General features: G+C 38.9%; 1 protein-coding gene across 3 annotated transcripts in view; it reads right to left on the reverse strand.

The window, feature by feature from the left end:
- Positions 1-2,164: 2,164 nt before the first annotated feature.
- The window catches only part of clockb (clock circadian regulator b), a 14,954-nt gene continuing 1,268 nt past the window's right edge, over positions 2,165-15,850 (reverse strand). For 2 of the 3 annotated variants that reach the window (XM_063008486.1, XM_063008485.1), the window contains exons 3-20: positions 13,571-13,630; positions 13,335-13,483; positions 13,159-13,250; positions 12,995-13,084; positions 11,385-11,502; positions 11,180-11,293; positions 9,984-10,102; positions 9,640-9,725; positions 9,448-9,554; positions 7,872-8,019; positions 6,706-6,778; positions 6,478-6,625; positions 6,274-6,368; positions 5,994-6,077; positions 5,752-5,886; positions 5,577-5,669; positions 4,493-4,575; positions 2,165-4,264 (exon numbers count right to left, since the gene is read on the reverse strand). In XM_063008486.1, the coding sequence (XP_062864556.1) occupies positions 4,054-4,264; positions 4,493-4,575; positions 5,577-5,669; positions 5,752-5,886; positions 5,994-6,077; positions 6,274-6,368; positions 6,478-6,625; positions 6,706-6,778; positions 7,872-8,019; positions 9,448-9,554; positions 9,640-9,725; positions 9,984-10,102; positions 11,180-11,293; positions 11,385-11,502; positions 12,995-13,084; positions 13,159-13,250; positions 13,335-13,483; positions 13,571-13,630 (2,005 nt within the window). In that variant the 3' untranslated portion in view covers positions 2,165-4,053. The remainder of the gene's footprint in view (positions 4,265-4,492; positions 4,576-5,576; positions 5,670-5,751; positions 5,887-5,993; positions 6,078-6,273; positions 6,369-6,477; positions 6,626-6,705; positions 6,779-7,871; positions 8,020-9,447; positions 9,555-9,639; positions 9,726-9,983; positions 10,103-11,179; positions 11,294-11,384; positions 11,503-12,994; positions 13,085-13,158; positions 13,251-13,334; positions 13,484-13,570; positions 13,631-15,850) is intronic. The other variant, XM_063008487.1, reaches the window with a different exon arrangement.

A 15,850-nucleotide genomic window follows, 5' to 3' on the forward strand; every position in this document is an offset into this window, starting at 1 on the left:
TGTCTGTTTTACTATGTTTTCGAACGATGTTTGAGTCATGACAGGTCGCCAGTTCATCGGGTCCATCGTTCGATCGGTAATTGGGATACAGAGCAACCCGAGGGCTACAGTCAGTACCCGAATACCGACCGACTTTCATCTGTACGCTAGGTGTAGCTTATAAAAGAACGTAGATGAGGCTCAATGATGTTTTGGGGTTGCTTTGCTGAAGTCGGAAACCAGAGAACGTGCAAACTCTTCACAGAACGGACTCTGAGAACCGAACCCACGCCCTTCTTGCTGTGAGGCCACATTTCATAAGCTACACCTACCCTACAGATGAAGTTTGGTGGGTATTCAGGTACTGACTGTAGCCCTCGGGTTGCTCTGTACCCCAATTATCAATCAAATGAGAAGTGACCAGAACGATAACGATTAGGTAGTTAGTGTGTGTCGTCCTGGGATGAGTGTAGCAGGTGCAGCAGTGTTGTTGGGATTTTAAAAATCATGTTTAATCTCCCTGGCCTCTTTATTAGGAACACCTACCTGGTCAAGAGACTGGAGCGCTACTCTCCTTCCAGCGTAAATCCAAACAACACTGCTGCACCTGCTACACCTACAAAACCCTCGACCACCGTGCGACCTCAACACAGCCAAAAGTATGTGGACGCCCAATACTTTTTGTGTTCGCACTACAGGGGAGAAAAATGGAGCTTACTGTGCCTACTGTGAAACATAGATGAGGCTCAATGATGTTTTGGGGTTGCTTTGCTGAAGTCGGAAGACTATCGTACAGCCCAGTGTCAGAAAGCCACGCCTCCATCGCAAGTCCCAGGTCTCCCAGTAGCCAAAAGCACCCACGAACGTATGAAAGGTGGCCTGGTACGAGTCCTGATCGAAATCGTATTGATACTTTGAAGGTTTTTTTTTTTTTTTTTTACAAATCGGACGACACTTCCACGGCCTGCCCGGGGGAGGGAGAAAAAAAAAAACGAAGCTTACTGTGCGTACTGTGAAACGTAGATGAGGCTCAATGATGTTTTGGGGTTGCTTTGCTGAAGTCGGAAGAAAGAAACGGCCGTTTTAGGTTGGACATCTCGGGAAAACTTTATCGTACGTTTGTGTGTGTCGTGGTAAAGCGATAAATAATGCAATAAAGAATAAAAAACACTGAAGTCGTACGTGTATATGATTTATTTCAGGGTGGAATATCGTCAAGTTTGTATTAAATCGTTATTGGCTTATATTTCTATAAATAAAAAACAAGACAAGATTCGTGGTTATATAAAAATTCACAGCAATTATACGATCGCATGATTTAAATACTGTCATGAACAAACAACAGCTGCCCCGATGTCAAGATGCCAGCACGTCCCTTTCCGAAAGTAGACACGGGGTCCTTTTACACCACCGCCGGAGGTGTCTGGTGGCACCTATTCTTTGGCGTCCGGAGAAACGAACGGTCGGCGCTGTTCAAGGCACTGATCGAATGACACGCCACGCTGCCGGATTGAGGGTAACCCGAGACCCAAATTTTAGCACAGGGTACTCGAGTTACTCCAGGTGACTCGGAAGGAACCGGATTTTCGGAAGACTGATTTCGGTATTACAGATAAACAAAAGATAAAAGAAGAAATTAACGTTCAGTAATGTTGTGGGGTTGATTTGCTAAAGCCGGAAGACTATCGGAACAGCTTGGGGCGAAACGTACAGCCCAGTGTCGGAAAGCCGTGTCTACATACTTATGTTGAGTGTTACTGTTGCGTCACCTTTACAAATCGCGGCCCTGACACTGCCCCCTGGCTGTTTATTTTGCGAATTGGACGTCACTTGGTCACGCTGACTGTTTACATTGGCGAAAAATGAAGCTCACTGTGCCTACTGTGAAACGTAGATGAGGCTCCATGATGTTATGGGGTTGCTTTGCTGAACTTTAAACACTGTCAGAACAGTTTGGAGCGAGCCTTTGACCCTGCTGCCGTTCTAAATGCTTTGATACGTCACTTTGACCATTTACAGAAGCGAAAAATGAAGCTTACTGTGCCTACTGTTAAACATACAGTACCAGTCAAAAGTTTGGACACACCTTCTCTTCAATGTTTTTTCTTGATTATTTTTATTTTCTACATTGTAGATTAATTCTGAAGACATCCAAACTATGAAGAATTATGTAGTGAACCAAAAAGTGTTAAACAAACCAGAATATGTTTTATATTTTACCAACTCTACCTCTGCACAACACAACTGATGGTCTCAAACACATTAAAAAAGCAACAAATTCCAAAAATTCACTCTAGACAAGGCACAAACATTCATTGAAAACCATTCCAGGTGGAAACCTAATAAAGCTGGTTGAGAAAATTTCAAAGAGTGTGCAAATCTGTCATTAAAGCAAAAGATGGCTACTTTGAAGAATCTAAAATATAAAACATATTCTGGTTTGTTTAACACTTTTTTGTTTACTACATAATTCCATATGTGTTCCTTCATAGTTTGGACGTCTTTAGTATTAATCTACAATGTAGAAAATAAAGAAAAAATCAAGAAAAACCACAGGAATGAGAAAGTGTGTCCAAACTTTTGACTGGTACTCTAGGTGAGGCTCCATAATGTTTTGGGGTTGCTTTATTAAATTTTAAAGACTGTCAGAGCATTTGGGAGCGAGCCTTTGGTCCCAATGTCGTTTCGAAGCGTTTTGATACGTCACGCTGACCATTTACGGGGGTGAAAAATGAAGCTCACTGTGCCTACCATGAAACGTAGATGAGGCTCCATAATGTTTTGGGGTTGATTTGCTATAGTCTGAAGACTATCGGAACATTTTGGAGCGAGCTTTTGACCCTGCTGCTGTTTGTAAGCGTTTTAATCCGTCACGCTGTTCACAGGAGCGAAAAATGAAGCCTACTGTGAAACGTAAATGAGGCTCCATAATGTTTTGGGGTTGCTTTGCCGAAGTCTGAGGACTATCGGAACAGTTTGGAATTTCTAACTGAAATGGTAACGAGTATCTGATTGGTCATCGCCTGGTACGCACCATCGGTATGCACCGGAGCGCTTGAACGTGCCCGTTCCTGAATTGGGCAAACGTTTACTCGCTCTATATGGTCGTTAGTGCTTAATTAGCACCGAGATTACAATACAAGAAGTCACGGCGGTTTAGCGTGTTGAGTCCACGGTAAGTGCTGTAGAAGACAATAAAAAAGCAAAACAAACACAAAAACAGTACACTATATGGACAAAAGTATTGGGACACCCATTGTGGGCACTGGCTCATTAGTAAGACTAAATGGGCACAAAGTCATGTGCGCTCTATTTTAATAGCATTTGCTTTAGAGACCGGGCGTCCCAATACTTTTGACCATACAGTGTGGCGTTAAAATTTGGATATTTTCCCTATAAAATATAATATCCCTTCATTAACTAACGTCCATAACAAACGTAAATGAGGCTCCATGATGTTTTGGGGTTGATTTGTCCATTTGCAGAGCCCATTGTCAAAAAGCTGTGCCCACATAAACTGCGGCGGTCGCTGTGGTTGAGCCCGTGCCACGCCCTGCTTTTGCCAGTCGGACTGCACTCCCACGGCTCGCCTTTCTAAACGTTTCGATACGTCACGCTGACCGTTTACGGGGGCGACAAATTTAAGCTTATTGTGCCTACTGTGAAACGTAGATGAGGCTCCATGATGTTTTGGGGTTGATTTGCTGAGGGTTGGGCTTCAAAGTGAACTGAATCAAACGGTAAGTCTATTTCTGCTGCTAGGGACCCTGATGGTGCCCAAGGAGGGTTTATTCTCCAAGGAGGGTTCAGTCCACCGACCCCATTTTATTCGCCCGTATATGGGCGGGATTCGCACATGACGCCAGTCTAGCACATGGAGAGTCACTCGCTGACGTCCACTTCTGTACAGGAGCATCGGGCTGCTAACCAGGGTCCTTACACAGCACCAGACCCCGCCCTCTTAATAGTCCGGAGCAGACTTGATGGCCAATTGTGCCCGCTAGGGGGCGCCAAGCTTGAGGAGTTCCTGGGCCATTAAGAAAGTGGACAGACCTTCTAACATACTTTCTTGCGTTACTGTCGCGTCTGTTCCTGCGCTTGACTCTGCGCCGCCCCCTGCTGCTGTCCCTGCGCTCCCTGGTCCTGCGTCCGACCCTGCCGCCTCACGTACGGGTTGTAGGCGGTCACCACCGGCCCCACCAGCACCGTAGAGGGGACCACGACGGTGCTGCAGGCCATGGGAGCGGTCACCAGCTTGGTCACCAGCTGCTGCCCGCCGGGAAACCTGAAGAGAAAAACGTCCAAAAAAACAAAGAAATGAAGCTCGGGTGGCTCAGAAAGTAAAAGCCAAAAATATTCGGACGCCTGAACAAGTGCCTGTTCAGTCAAGTAATACTGTGCGCTGATGTTGATTTTTTAGAAAGGGCCTTCCCCAAACTCACTAATTCAATTCATATTTAGAAGGAGTGTCCCAATACTTTTGGACATGTAGTGAAAGGAACAGTGGACTTGCCTCACGTTGTTCACCATGGTGCTGGGTATCTGCACCACGCTGGCGCCGGCGTGACTGACCATCACCGTGTTGTACACCGGCCCCTACAGACACACAGAAACAAAGAGGGTACCGGGGTCAGAGCCCCACCCCAGAGCCGGGTTCGAAAAGCCGACAGGGCGAGAACGGCCACGTTATTAAAAGGCGGCCGCTTAAACGCCGGTTCACCCCGGTTTCCATTAGCATAACGATGCGCTGCGGAAGGGGACGGGCGGAGACGAGTGCGATGATGTCATCACTAATGGGTTCTCCGAGGAGCAGAGGAGCGTGGGATCAGATGAGATGGGGGAGAAGGTTATTTAACTTAGACTAATTGACATTAATGGCGTCTCGTCTCCTGAGTCTGATGCTGCTGACTAAAAGACGTTGTTTTGCTGTCTCATGATGGATGACTAACAACTAACAACCCCCCCCCCCCCCATGTATTTGTGGGTATGTGTGCGAGCATGTATTTGTGGGGGTGTGAATTCTTTTGCTCAGATAGGTGATTGTGTGTGTGCGAGCATGTATTTAGGGGTGTAAATACTTATGCTCAGATAGGTGATTGTGTGTGAGCATGTATTCGCTCAGATAGGTGATTGTGTGTGTGCAAGCATGTATTTAGGGGTGTGAATACTTTTGCTCAGATAGGTGATTGTGTGTGTGCGAGCATGTATTTAGGGGTGTAAATACTTATGCTTAGATAGGTGATTGTGTGTGTGTGTGAGCATGTATTCGCTCAGATAGGTGATTGTGTGTGTGCGAGCATGTATTTAGGGGTGTAAATACTTTTGCTCAGATAGGTGATTGTGTGTGTGCGAGCATGTATTTAGGAGTGTGAATACTTTTGCTCAGATAGGTGATTGTGTGTGTGAGCATGTATTTAGGGGTGTGAATACTTTTGCTGAGATAGGTGATTGTGTGTGTGCGAGCATGTATTTAGGGGTGTAAATACTTTTGCTCAGATAGGTGATTGTGTGAGTGAGCATGTATTTAGGGGTGTGAATACTTTTAGCTGAGATAGGTGATTGTGTGTGTGTGAGCATGTATTTAGGGGTGTGAATACCAGGATGTGGGAGGTCCCGCTCGCCGACGAGGACGCTTGGCTCCCCTGGGGCGGCTGCGCTTTGCCCCCGGCGCTCGACTGCTGCCGGAACATCTGGAAGGAAGCAGAAAGAACGCTCGTCTAAATGACTACGAACTCTGTAGGTATACAAGTACTGACTGGAGTCCGTCTGTACCTCAAGCCCTTGGTCCTGCACCCTCTGGAGCTGCTGGTGGATCTGCCTGAGTTCCTCCCGCTGCTTCTTGATGTTGGCCTCGATCATCTGCGTCCTCTGTTCCAGCTGCTCCTTCAGATGCTGCATGACGTCGAGCTGCAAGAGCGTCACAGGGAGTCGGATTGAGCCGTGAGATCAGCGGCGAGCCGTAAAAGCCGAGCCACCAAGCTGCGAGGGGTTTACATACGTGCCGTGGTTCTCACCTGGGCGCCGGCTTGAGTCGGCTGCTGTCGAGGGACTTGAGCGGGAGCAGGCTTTTGGATCGGACTCTGAGGATCTGTGCTCTGCTGTGGGAAGCCAAAAACATCACGACAGATTAGCATTAGCATTTTTTCCATGTAAAGAAATTTGAGCATGTATTTGGGGGTGTGAATACCTTTGCTCAGATAAGTGATCGTGTGTGTGTTAGCATGTATTCGCTCAGATAGGTGATCGTGTGTGTGCGAGCATGTATTCCCCTTGCTTGAACCCTCAGGGTCTCACCTGGGCCCCGTCGGAGGGACGCCGCCGTGATCCGGGGTCGGCGGGAGCAGGCCGGGCCGGAGAGCTCGCGTCCGCCTGCGGTTTGGTGGGCGTGGCTGAGACAAAGAGGAGACACAGGTGAGGATCTGATCGCATCATGCGATCCTCCGCGCCTCCGCGCCCCCTCTGCCGGACTGCCGAATGAGAGCGGCCGGTAAGACCTACGATTTCGAAGCTCGCGTGCAGACGTGAGCGAGGACCCGCGGGAACCGCGCGAGGAGACGGACGGCGTGCGGCGGCCGTCGTCCAGACGCTCCAGCGCCCCCTTCAGGCTGGAGGCGTTCGGAGGAGACTTCGGACCCGAGTCCCCGGACTGCGAAGACAAAACAGATGTGAACCATGTAAATCCCCAAGTCTGGACACATCGGTCCGGGTTTCTCGGCCGCGCCTCACCTCGTCCACCGGAGGCTCAGGAGACGAGTCGACGCCCAGTTCCTTCCTCTGCGCCGCCCGCACCTCCGCGTACCTGACCACAACAAAAGCTCCGATCAAAGAAACGAACGTAGAAGAGCACAAGGACGCACAATGGACAAAATAACACCTGTTGTCGTAAACTTTAATTCGCTCCAGATGAATAAAATTAAACTAAATGAATAAAAGCCAAATTATTAATTAATAATAAAAAATGCAAAACAACAAATAACATAAAAAGTACCATAAAATAAATAATGAAAAAACTTTAAACAATAATAATAATAATACCAAAAAAAATTAAATTAAATGAATAAAAGCCAAATTATTAATTAATTATTAATAATAAAAAATGCAAAACAACAAATAACATAAAAAGTACCATAAAATAAATAAAATGTACAATAATAATACAAAAAATAAAAATAAAAGAATAAAATAAAAAAAAATTAAATGACAAAAAAAAAAACCAGTAAATTAATAATAATAATAATAATAATAATAATAAAATAAACAATAAAAATACAATTAAAAAATAAAAAATAATTAAATACAATAACTAAATAAAAATGAATAAAAAATGAAAATGCAAAATAAATAATAACACAAAAATTAAATAAACAAATAATAATTAAATACAATAACTAAATAAAAATTATTAAAATTTAAAAATGAAAACAAAAAAATGCAAATGCAAAATAAATAAATATGTAATTAAAAAATGGAAAAACAAATATAAAATAAATGAATAAGTACTAATAGTAAAAACAGAAAACAATAAATAACAAATGTAGAAAATAAAAAAATTAAATAACAAAATGAACAAAATAAAAATGAAAAATAAAAAAAAATAATAGAAGTGCACAAGGACGCACAAAAGCCACAATTTACAAGGACGCACAAATCTTTTTCTTGTTCCTCGGCCTTTGTCCCGTTCGGTCGCGGGGTCGGCTCTCGGCGGATCGTGGTCCGCATTATTGATTTGGCACAAAACTTCCTGTTCCTTTTTATCCGGGCTTGGGACCGGCACTACAGTGCGCTGGTTTGTGCATCTAGCGGCTGGTACGGTGAACAAAAAGCTACATCACGTGGGAGACGGGCGCGATCTTAAAGCTGGCTTAGCTTGGAACAGCGTACGTGAAGCTCACCTGAGCACCGTGTGGGTGCAGACGATGAACTCGGGCCGCGAGTTCCACTGGTGGTAGGTGATGTAGTAGTGAGTCCGGAGCCAGATCCACTGCTGACCCTTGGTGAGGAAGCGATAGCAGCACGACTTGCCCTTCCCAAACTGCATCACTGCACAGAAGCAGAACCAGCAGGTTTAATTTCTTCAATGGGCAATCAAAGGTATGAAGAATGGGATAAAGCGCCTCAATCCAGGTGAGCGAAGCTTGTAGAGACGTATCTGAGAAGACTTTGGTGCAAAAGTGGCTCAATTGTCCAAAATATGACATTAATTATATTTAATAATATTACGAATTAAAGTCTGTGCTGCGCCTCAGATGAACGAGCCAGTAAAGTATTACGCCCCCCATAATTTCTCTATGTACAGTTCATTTCTTACTATATAAACTCTAAAGATGCTCAGTTAGATTAGGACCGCCTCATAGTGCAAATTAAAATTATATAAATATATAAATTAAAATTAATAATAAATAAATTGATAAATAATAAAAAAGAAAATCAATAAATAACAAATAAAATTTAAATAAATAATATTAACTACAAAATAAATTAAATAAAAGGAAAAATAATAATAAACAAATACACTAAATAAACTAATAATAATAATAATAATAATAATAATAATAATACGACATCCTAAAATAAAAAATCATAAAAAAAACAAAATAAATAAATGCAATTTTGACTTTTATTTCCCCAATAAAATGCTGGGTTATACTAGAACCACCTTGTAGTGCAAATTAAAATAATATAAAAACTTTATCAAATATAACATAAATAATAAACAAATTAATTAATGAATAATAATAATTAATGTAAAACAATAAATAAATAATAAAAATAAAAAAATCAAATAAATAACAAAATGAATAAAATCAATTTAAAACTGAAATATGTTAAAAAATAATAATGAAATAAAACTTCAAATTAAAATAAAATTAAAAAATGAAAAACAAAAATAAATTCAATTAAAAAAAATTAAAAATAAAAATTAAAAAAATTAAAAACAGTAAATTAATAATAACAAAATAAACAATAAAGTTAAAAATTAAAAATAAATACAAGTACTCAATTAAAATTACAAAAATTTCAAAATAAAAACTAAAAATGAAAACTCTAAATAAATAATAACACAATAAATTAAATAATATATAAATTAAAAGAATAAATAAATGCATGATTAATAATAATAATAAAAAACAAATAAATAATATATATGAAAAATTTAATAAATAACAATAAAATTAAGTAAAAAAAGTAAAAGTAAAAAAATGAAAGTTCATTAATTATAATAATATAGAAATAAAAAATAAATAACTACAATAAATAAATTATAATTAAAAAAAATAAAAATGAAAACGTTAAACAAATAATGATAATAAAAATTTGAATAAAAAACATAGAAAAGTAAAGTTTAGACGTAAAATCCACAAAGGTTTTCATGACATATTTTCCTAATCCACAGTGTATTTGAGCTGATCTAGCAGCTCTATCAATCACCGACGACACTACACTAATATCAGCCACACGTGCACTCACGATGCTCATGGCATTTAGCCAGTGACTCCAGGTCGTCCGCGTGGTAGTAGTCGTAGCCGGACGTTCCCAGGACCTCGAAGGGAAGGTAGCCGATGATGGGCGGAGCTCTGACCAAGAGAATTCAATTAAACGCTGCAGTTTTAATTAAACACTAAAAGCAATCATCGGAGGACAGGGAGAGTCTGAGTGAACCTGTGATCCAGGAGGAGAAACTTCCACTCCAGACTGTGTCTAGACGTGAACTCGTCGCTCGGCTCCTCCACCACGACGCACAGCTCCTGCAGATCCATACAGAGTAAACACGTGTTCAGTGCCGGATTGTTCGGTGGAGAGCAGATTTCATGATCGGTGGTTAAGGTACTGGACTAGTAATCGAAAGGTCGCTGGTTCAAGCCCCACCCCTGCCAGGTCGCAAGGCCTCTAGTCCTTGAGTTGCGCATGTCACGTCTGCTAAATGCCGTAAATGTAAACAGATACGGAGATGATGGCTCTCGCTGTGGTTCGCTGTAGTCCCTGTATCAAATCAAGCAGCTTACCCTGATGAACTGAGGCACGGCTAGCCTCACGGTAGCTACGAAGCACACGTGGTCGTCGAAGGCCGGGCGCAGGGACCTCTGAAGTACCTCTTCTAGACCGTTCCGGGTTATACGAGGCACTACGAAGCAGAAAGAGAGAATAAAAGAGTCGACCTGTTACTGCAAGCGTTCAAAAACCGGGAACAAAACAGACAGGGGACGAAAGAATGTGGACTTGAGCTCCCGTTCCAAAACCTCTGGAGTTCCTCTGATCCGAATTGGCTATAAAAATATAAACTAATAATAATAATAAAATAATTATAATAAATAAAAAATAAAACATGAAATAAAACATGTCAAACTTTAAATAAATAATCATAATAAAATAACATAAATAAAATAAATTGAATTGAATAAAATAAATACAAAATTAAAAAGGTTAAATAAACAATAACAAAATAAATACAAAATAAAAAAGGTTAAATAAACAATAACAAAATAAATACAAAATAAAAATACAATTAAAAAATAAAATAAATAAAATTTAAATAAATGAAATAAACTTTAAATAAATAATCATATTAAAATAAAAATTCAATAAAATACGAAAAATAAAAATAAAAACATGAAAAAACGGTACATTAATAATAAGAATAAAAAAAGTTAAATAATAAAACTACAATAAAATTAAATAAATATACACTAAATAATAATAATAATATTAAATTTAAATACGGGCAAACCGTAGCTTAGTGGTTAAGGTATGGGACTAGTAATCCGAAGGTTGCTGGTTCAAGCCCCACTACTGCTAGGTTGCTGCTGTTGGGCCCTTGAGCAAGGCCCTTAACCCTCAATTGATCAGACTGTACACTGTATACTGTAATGCAAGTCGCTTTGGATAACGGCGTCTGCTAAGTGCCGAAAAAGTAAAAAAAAGTAAATTTAAATAATAAAAAAAAAAAAAAAAAAAAAAAAAAATATTAACAATAAATCTAATAAATATAATTAAAAAGTAATAAAAAATGAAAAACGTTAAATCGCTAAACACAAACTTTAAATTTTGAACTCTGTGAATTAGGTAGGGCCTTAATTATTAACCTGTCAGGTGTCCACATACTTTTGGCCATAATTTGTCCCATTGGTTTGTTCACACGTGAAAGTAAATATACGAAACGACAGCGACGGCGCAGAACGGGAGCTGATTAATGATTCCTCACTGTTGCTGAGCGACTTGAAGTGACCGATGAACCGGACGTACTCGTACACGGGCGGCTCCTTGGGGTCCACCGAGCCCCTGAGAAGGTGGCAGCAGAACTCCAGCTGACCCTTCGCTGGAACAGAGCATAAAGAACAGAGGAGAGAGACGATCTCAGGTACACGCTGGGGGGTCTGGGGGGGGGGGTCGATTTAAACACCGCTTACTTCTGAGGTATTCTGGACTCAGGTTCTCGCCCTCCGGGTGTGAGGATAAGGCTTTGTACACGTCGGCGTGCTCGCCCACCGGCAGGAAGCTCAGCAGGTTCTGATCCACCAAGTCCGACTACAGACGTGAAGAAAAGCTCGGTTCAAAAGCGGCACAAATTCCCACAGACATACTTCAAAGTCTGGGGAGGAGCTTCCTGAAACAGGCTGTTGTACTGTGCTGACAGGATCACACAGAAATCGCTCTCATTTAAATCCTTGTTTTAGAATGTGTGACAAATTAAATTAAATTAATAAAATAATTCAGATAAAATAAAAAAATAAAATGAGATTAAATAGATAAAATAATTAAGATGAAGTAAGAAAATAAAATGAGATTAAATAAATAAAATAATTAAGATGAAGTAAGAAAATAAAATAAGATTAAATAAATAAAATAATTAAGATAAATAAGATCAAATAAATAAGATTAAATACAATAAATTAAATAAGATAAATAAGATCAAATACATAAAATAAAGTAAATTAAATAAGATAAAATAAAATAAGATAAAATAAAAATAAATAAAACAATTAAGATAAAATAAGAAAATAAAATTAGATTAAATAAATAAAATAAATAAGATGAAGTAAGAAAATAAAATAAGATTCATTAATAAAATAATTAAGATAAATAAGATCAATAAAATAAGATTAAATAAATAAATACAATAAATTAAATAAGATAAAATAAAATAAAAAATAAGATAAATAAGATCAAATACATAAATTAAAGTAAATTAAATAAGATAAAATAAAATAAAAGATACGATAAAATAAAATAAGATAACTAAGATTAAATAAATAAAATAAATAAGATTAAATAGATAAGATTAAATAAATAAGATTAAATAAATATAAAAATAAAAATAAAATATTTAAGATAAGAAATAAGATAAAATAAATTACATAAGATAAAATAAATATATAATAAAATAAAGAAATGAATAAGATAAAATGAACAAAATAAATAAGGTGAAATCAAATAAAAAAGACTATATAAATACAATAAAAAAATTAAATAAAAAACTAAAAAGTTAAATATTAAAATACAATACAAAATTAAAACAAATAAATTAAATAAAGAAAAAAAAAGAAAAAAATTAAATACATAATGACCATAAAATAAGTAAAGTAAATAAGTAAACATTTTTAAATCAAATTTCCGTTTCCTGAAATGACACGTCACAGGACCCCCAGCATCTTGATTTAACAAAGAACGTTAAATAAATAATAATAAAACAAAAAATGAAACACATAAAATAAATGTTAATGATAATAAAAAAGAAAATACACTTGAATTCCCCAAAATGTCACGTTGCGGACCCCCAGGGGCCATCGCACCTCGGTTTAACTCCACTTTCCAAACCCCTGCACTGCAGAAAAAGAACATGACCCACTGTGACAAGTTGGTTGTATGTACATAGCCTGCTTGTTCAAACATGAGTGCATCAGGTGCAGCAGTGTTGTTGGGATTTTGGATGTGACTCGAGCGCTCAACAGACCCTCCATACTCTCTACTGTTCCAGAGGAACTGGAAACGTCTCAGTTTGGGAGGCGCCCGTAATTACCGGTAGGTGGCCGAGCAGGGAGGCGACGCTTTCGGACACGTAGACGATGTTTCCGTCCGTGAGGATGACGAGGAAGAAGCCGTCCAGGGCCTGAACACCAGTAAAAACACGGTTACGCCAGGGTATAGCGCACACACACACACACACACACCTGAGATTCTCACCTCCAGCATGAGCTGTGTGAACTCCTCGTTGCTGAGGAACGGAGGTTTCCAGTCCCGCCGGATCTCGCTGGACTCCGACTGCTCGGCCAGTTCTGAAAACAGGGTGGGGTCAGCGAGCATCGGCACCTGAGCACAAATTCCCACAGACACTCCCAGAATCTCAGGGATCGGCTCACCTTCGTGCCTGCGCAGGTGGTCGATGCACTTCTGCAGGACGCTGGACTTGTCCGCCCTGCGGGCGCTGGCGGGCAGCAGGGTGCCCAGTTCCCCGATCAGGACGTTGAACTGCTCCCTCCTCTTCTTCTCCGACTTGTTCCGCGAAACCCTGAGGCGGCATCATGGGAAAAAACCCGCGTGAGAAGTGAAGGTTTCATTTCACAATGCACTGGAGGGGAGGAAGCACGTGTCCTACCGTTTGGCCTTGTCTCGCTCATCCTCCTCCAACAAGCCGTCGAAGATGCTGCCATCGTCCCTGTGACGCAAGCAAACCGGGTTCAATCAGAGTGTGTGTGTGTGTGTGTGTGTTACAGAAATCACCAGGCTAAGGTAACTTCAATACTTCTGCAAGTGCGGCCTCTACTGGCTGACCGAGGTACTGCACATACAAGGTAAATATTAAAGAATAATAATAATGATCATAATAATAATAATTTATCATTATGACTAAAGTCTGTTATAGCAATAAAAATAAATAATTAAAAATAAATAAATAATAAGAAATAACAATAATAATAATAAAGTAAAAATTTAAAATGTAACATAAATATTAAAAAAATAAAATACAAATAAATAAATAAAATAAAAAAAATTTTAAACTGTTAACAATAAAATAATAACAATAATTAAGAAAAAAAGAAAAATTTTAAGAACAATATTAAAATAAATTATAAAAAATAAAAAAAATTAAATAAATATAAAAAAATAAATAAAAATGAAAAAATAAAAATACAAATCAATAAATAACAATAATAATCAAGTAAAAATTGCCACATAAATAATAATAATAAAATAAATAATAAATGAATAAAAAAAAAAATGAAAAACATTAAATAAAAAAAATAAAAAAAGAGAATAATTAAAAAATAACAATAATAATAAAGTAAAAAAATAAATAAAAATAAAAAATTACTAAATCAAATAAATAAATAAAAAATGAAAATTTTTTTAGGAGAAATAATTAAAATATAACATTAATAAAGTAAAAAATGAAAAATGTTACATAAATAATAATAATAATAAAAAAATAAATCAAATAAATCAAAAATAAAAAACATTAAATAATAATATTAAAATAAAATAAAAAATAAATTAAGAAGTAAATTAAATTAACAAATACTGTAATAAATGATTAAATAAATAAATTTTAACAGGCACATAAAGACGCCCTTATGTGGAGGCTTTACGCTACATCTTGTAAACCACAGTGGGACCAGATCGTAAAATAACAATAATAATAATAAAGTAAAAAAAAATACAAATACAAAAATAAATGAAAAACATTACATTTAAAAATAAATTAATAAATAATTAAATGAATGAATCATAATTTAATAAATAATAAATTTTAACAGGTACACAAAGACATCTGGAGACTTTATGCTACATCTTGTAAACCACAGTGGGACCAGATCTCCACCAACGTGGTCACTTGGGGGGGGGGGGGGGGGGGGGGGGAATGGGGCGTGTGTTGGGTACCTCCCTCCTCGTTTAGAGTCAGCGTCTGCAGCTGGGGAATAAGATAAAACGGGTGCAGTCGAACTAGCCCTATTTACAGTGTATCACAAAAGTGAGTACACCCCTCACATTTCTGCAAATATTTTATTATATCTTTTCATGGGACAACACTATAGAAATAAAACTTGGATATAAGTTAGAGTAGTCAGTGTACAACTTGTATAGCAGTGTAGATTTACTGTCTTCTGAAAATAACTCAACACACAGCCATTAATGTCTAAATGGCTGGCAACATAAGTGAGTACACCCCACAGTGAACATGTCCAAATTGTGCCCAAAGTGTCAATATTTTGTGTGACCACCATTATTATCCAGCACTGCCTTAACCCTCCTGGGCATGGAATTCACCAGAGCTGCACAGGTTGCTACTGGAATCCTCTTCCACTCCTCCATGATGACATCACGGAGCTGGTGGATTTTAGACACCTTGAACTCCTCCACCTTCCACTTGAGGATGCGCCACAGGTGCTCAATTGGGTTTAGTCCATCACCTTTACCTTCAGCTTCCTCAGCAAGGCAGTTGTCATCTTGGAGGTTGTGTTTGGGGTCGTTATCCTGTTGGAAAACTGCCATGAGGCCCAGTTTTCGAAGGGAGGGGATCATGCTCTGTTTCAGAATGTCACAGTACATGTTGGAATTCATGTTTCCCTTAATGAACCGCAGCTCCCCAGTGCCAGCAACACTCATGCAGCCCAAGACCATGATGCTACTACCACCATGCTTGACTGTAGGCAAGATACAGTTGTCTTGGTACTTCTCACCAGGGCGCCGCCACACATGCTGGACACCATCTGAGCCAAACAAGTTTATCTTGGTCTCGTCAGACCACAGGGCATTCCAGTAATCCATGTTCTTGGACTGCTTGTCTTCAGCAAACTGTTTGCTGGCTTTCTTGTGCGTCAGCTTCCTTCTGGGATGATGACCATGCAGACCGAGTTGATGCAGTGTGCGGTGTATG

The sequence above is a fragment of the Trichomycterus rosablanca genome, chromosome 14 (genome assembly GCF_030014385.1).
Source record: "Trichomycterus rosablanca isolate fTriRos1 chromosome 14, fTriRos1.hap1, whole genome shotgun sequence".
Taxonomy (NCBI): domain Eukaryota; kingdom Metazoa; phylum Chordata; class Actinopteri; order Siluriformes; family Trichomycteridae; genus Trichomycterus; species Trichomycterus rosablanca.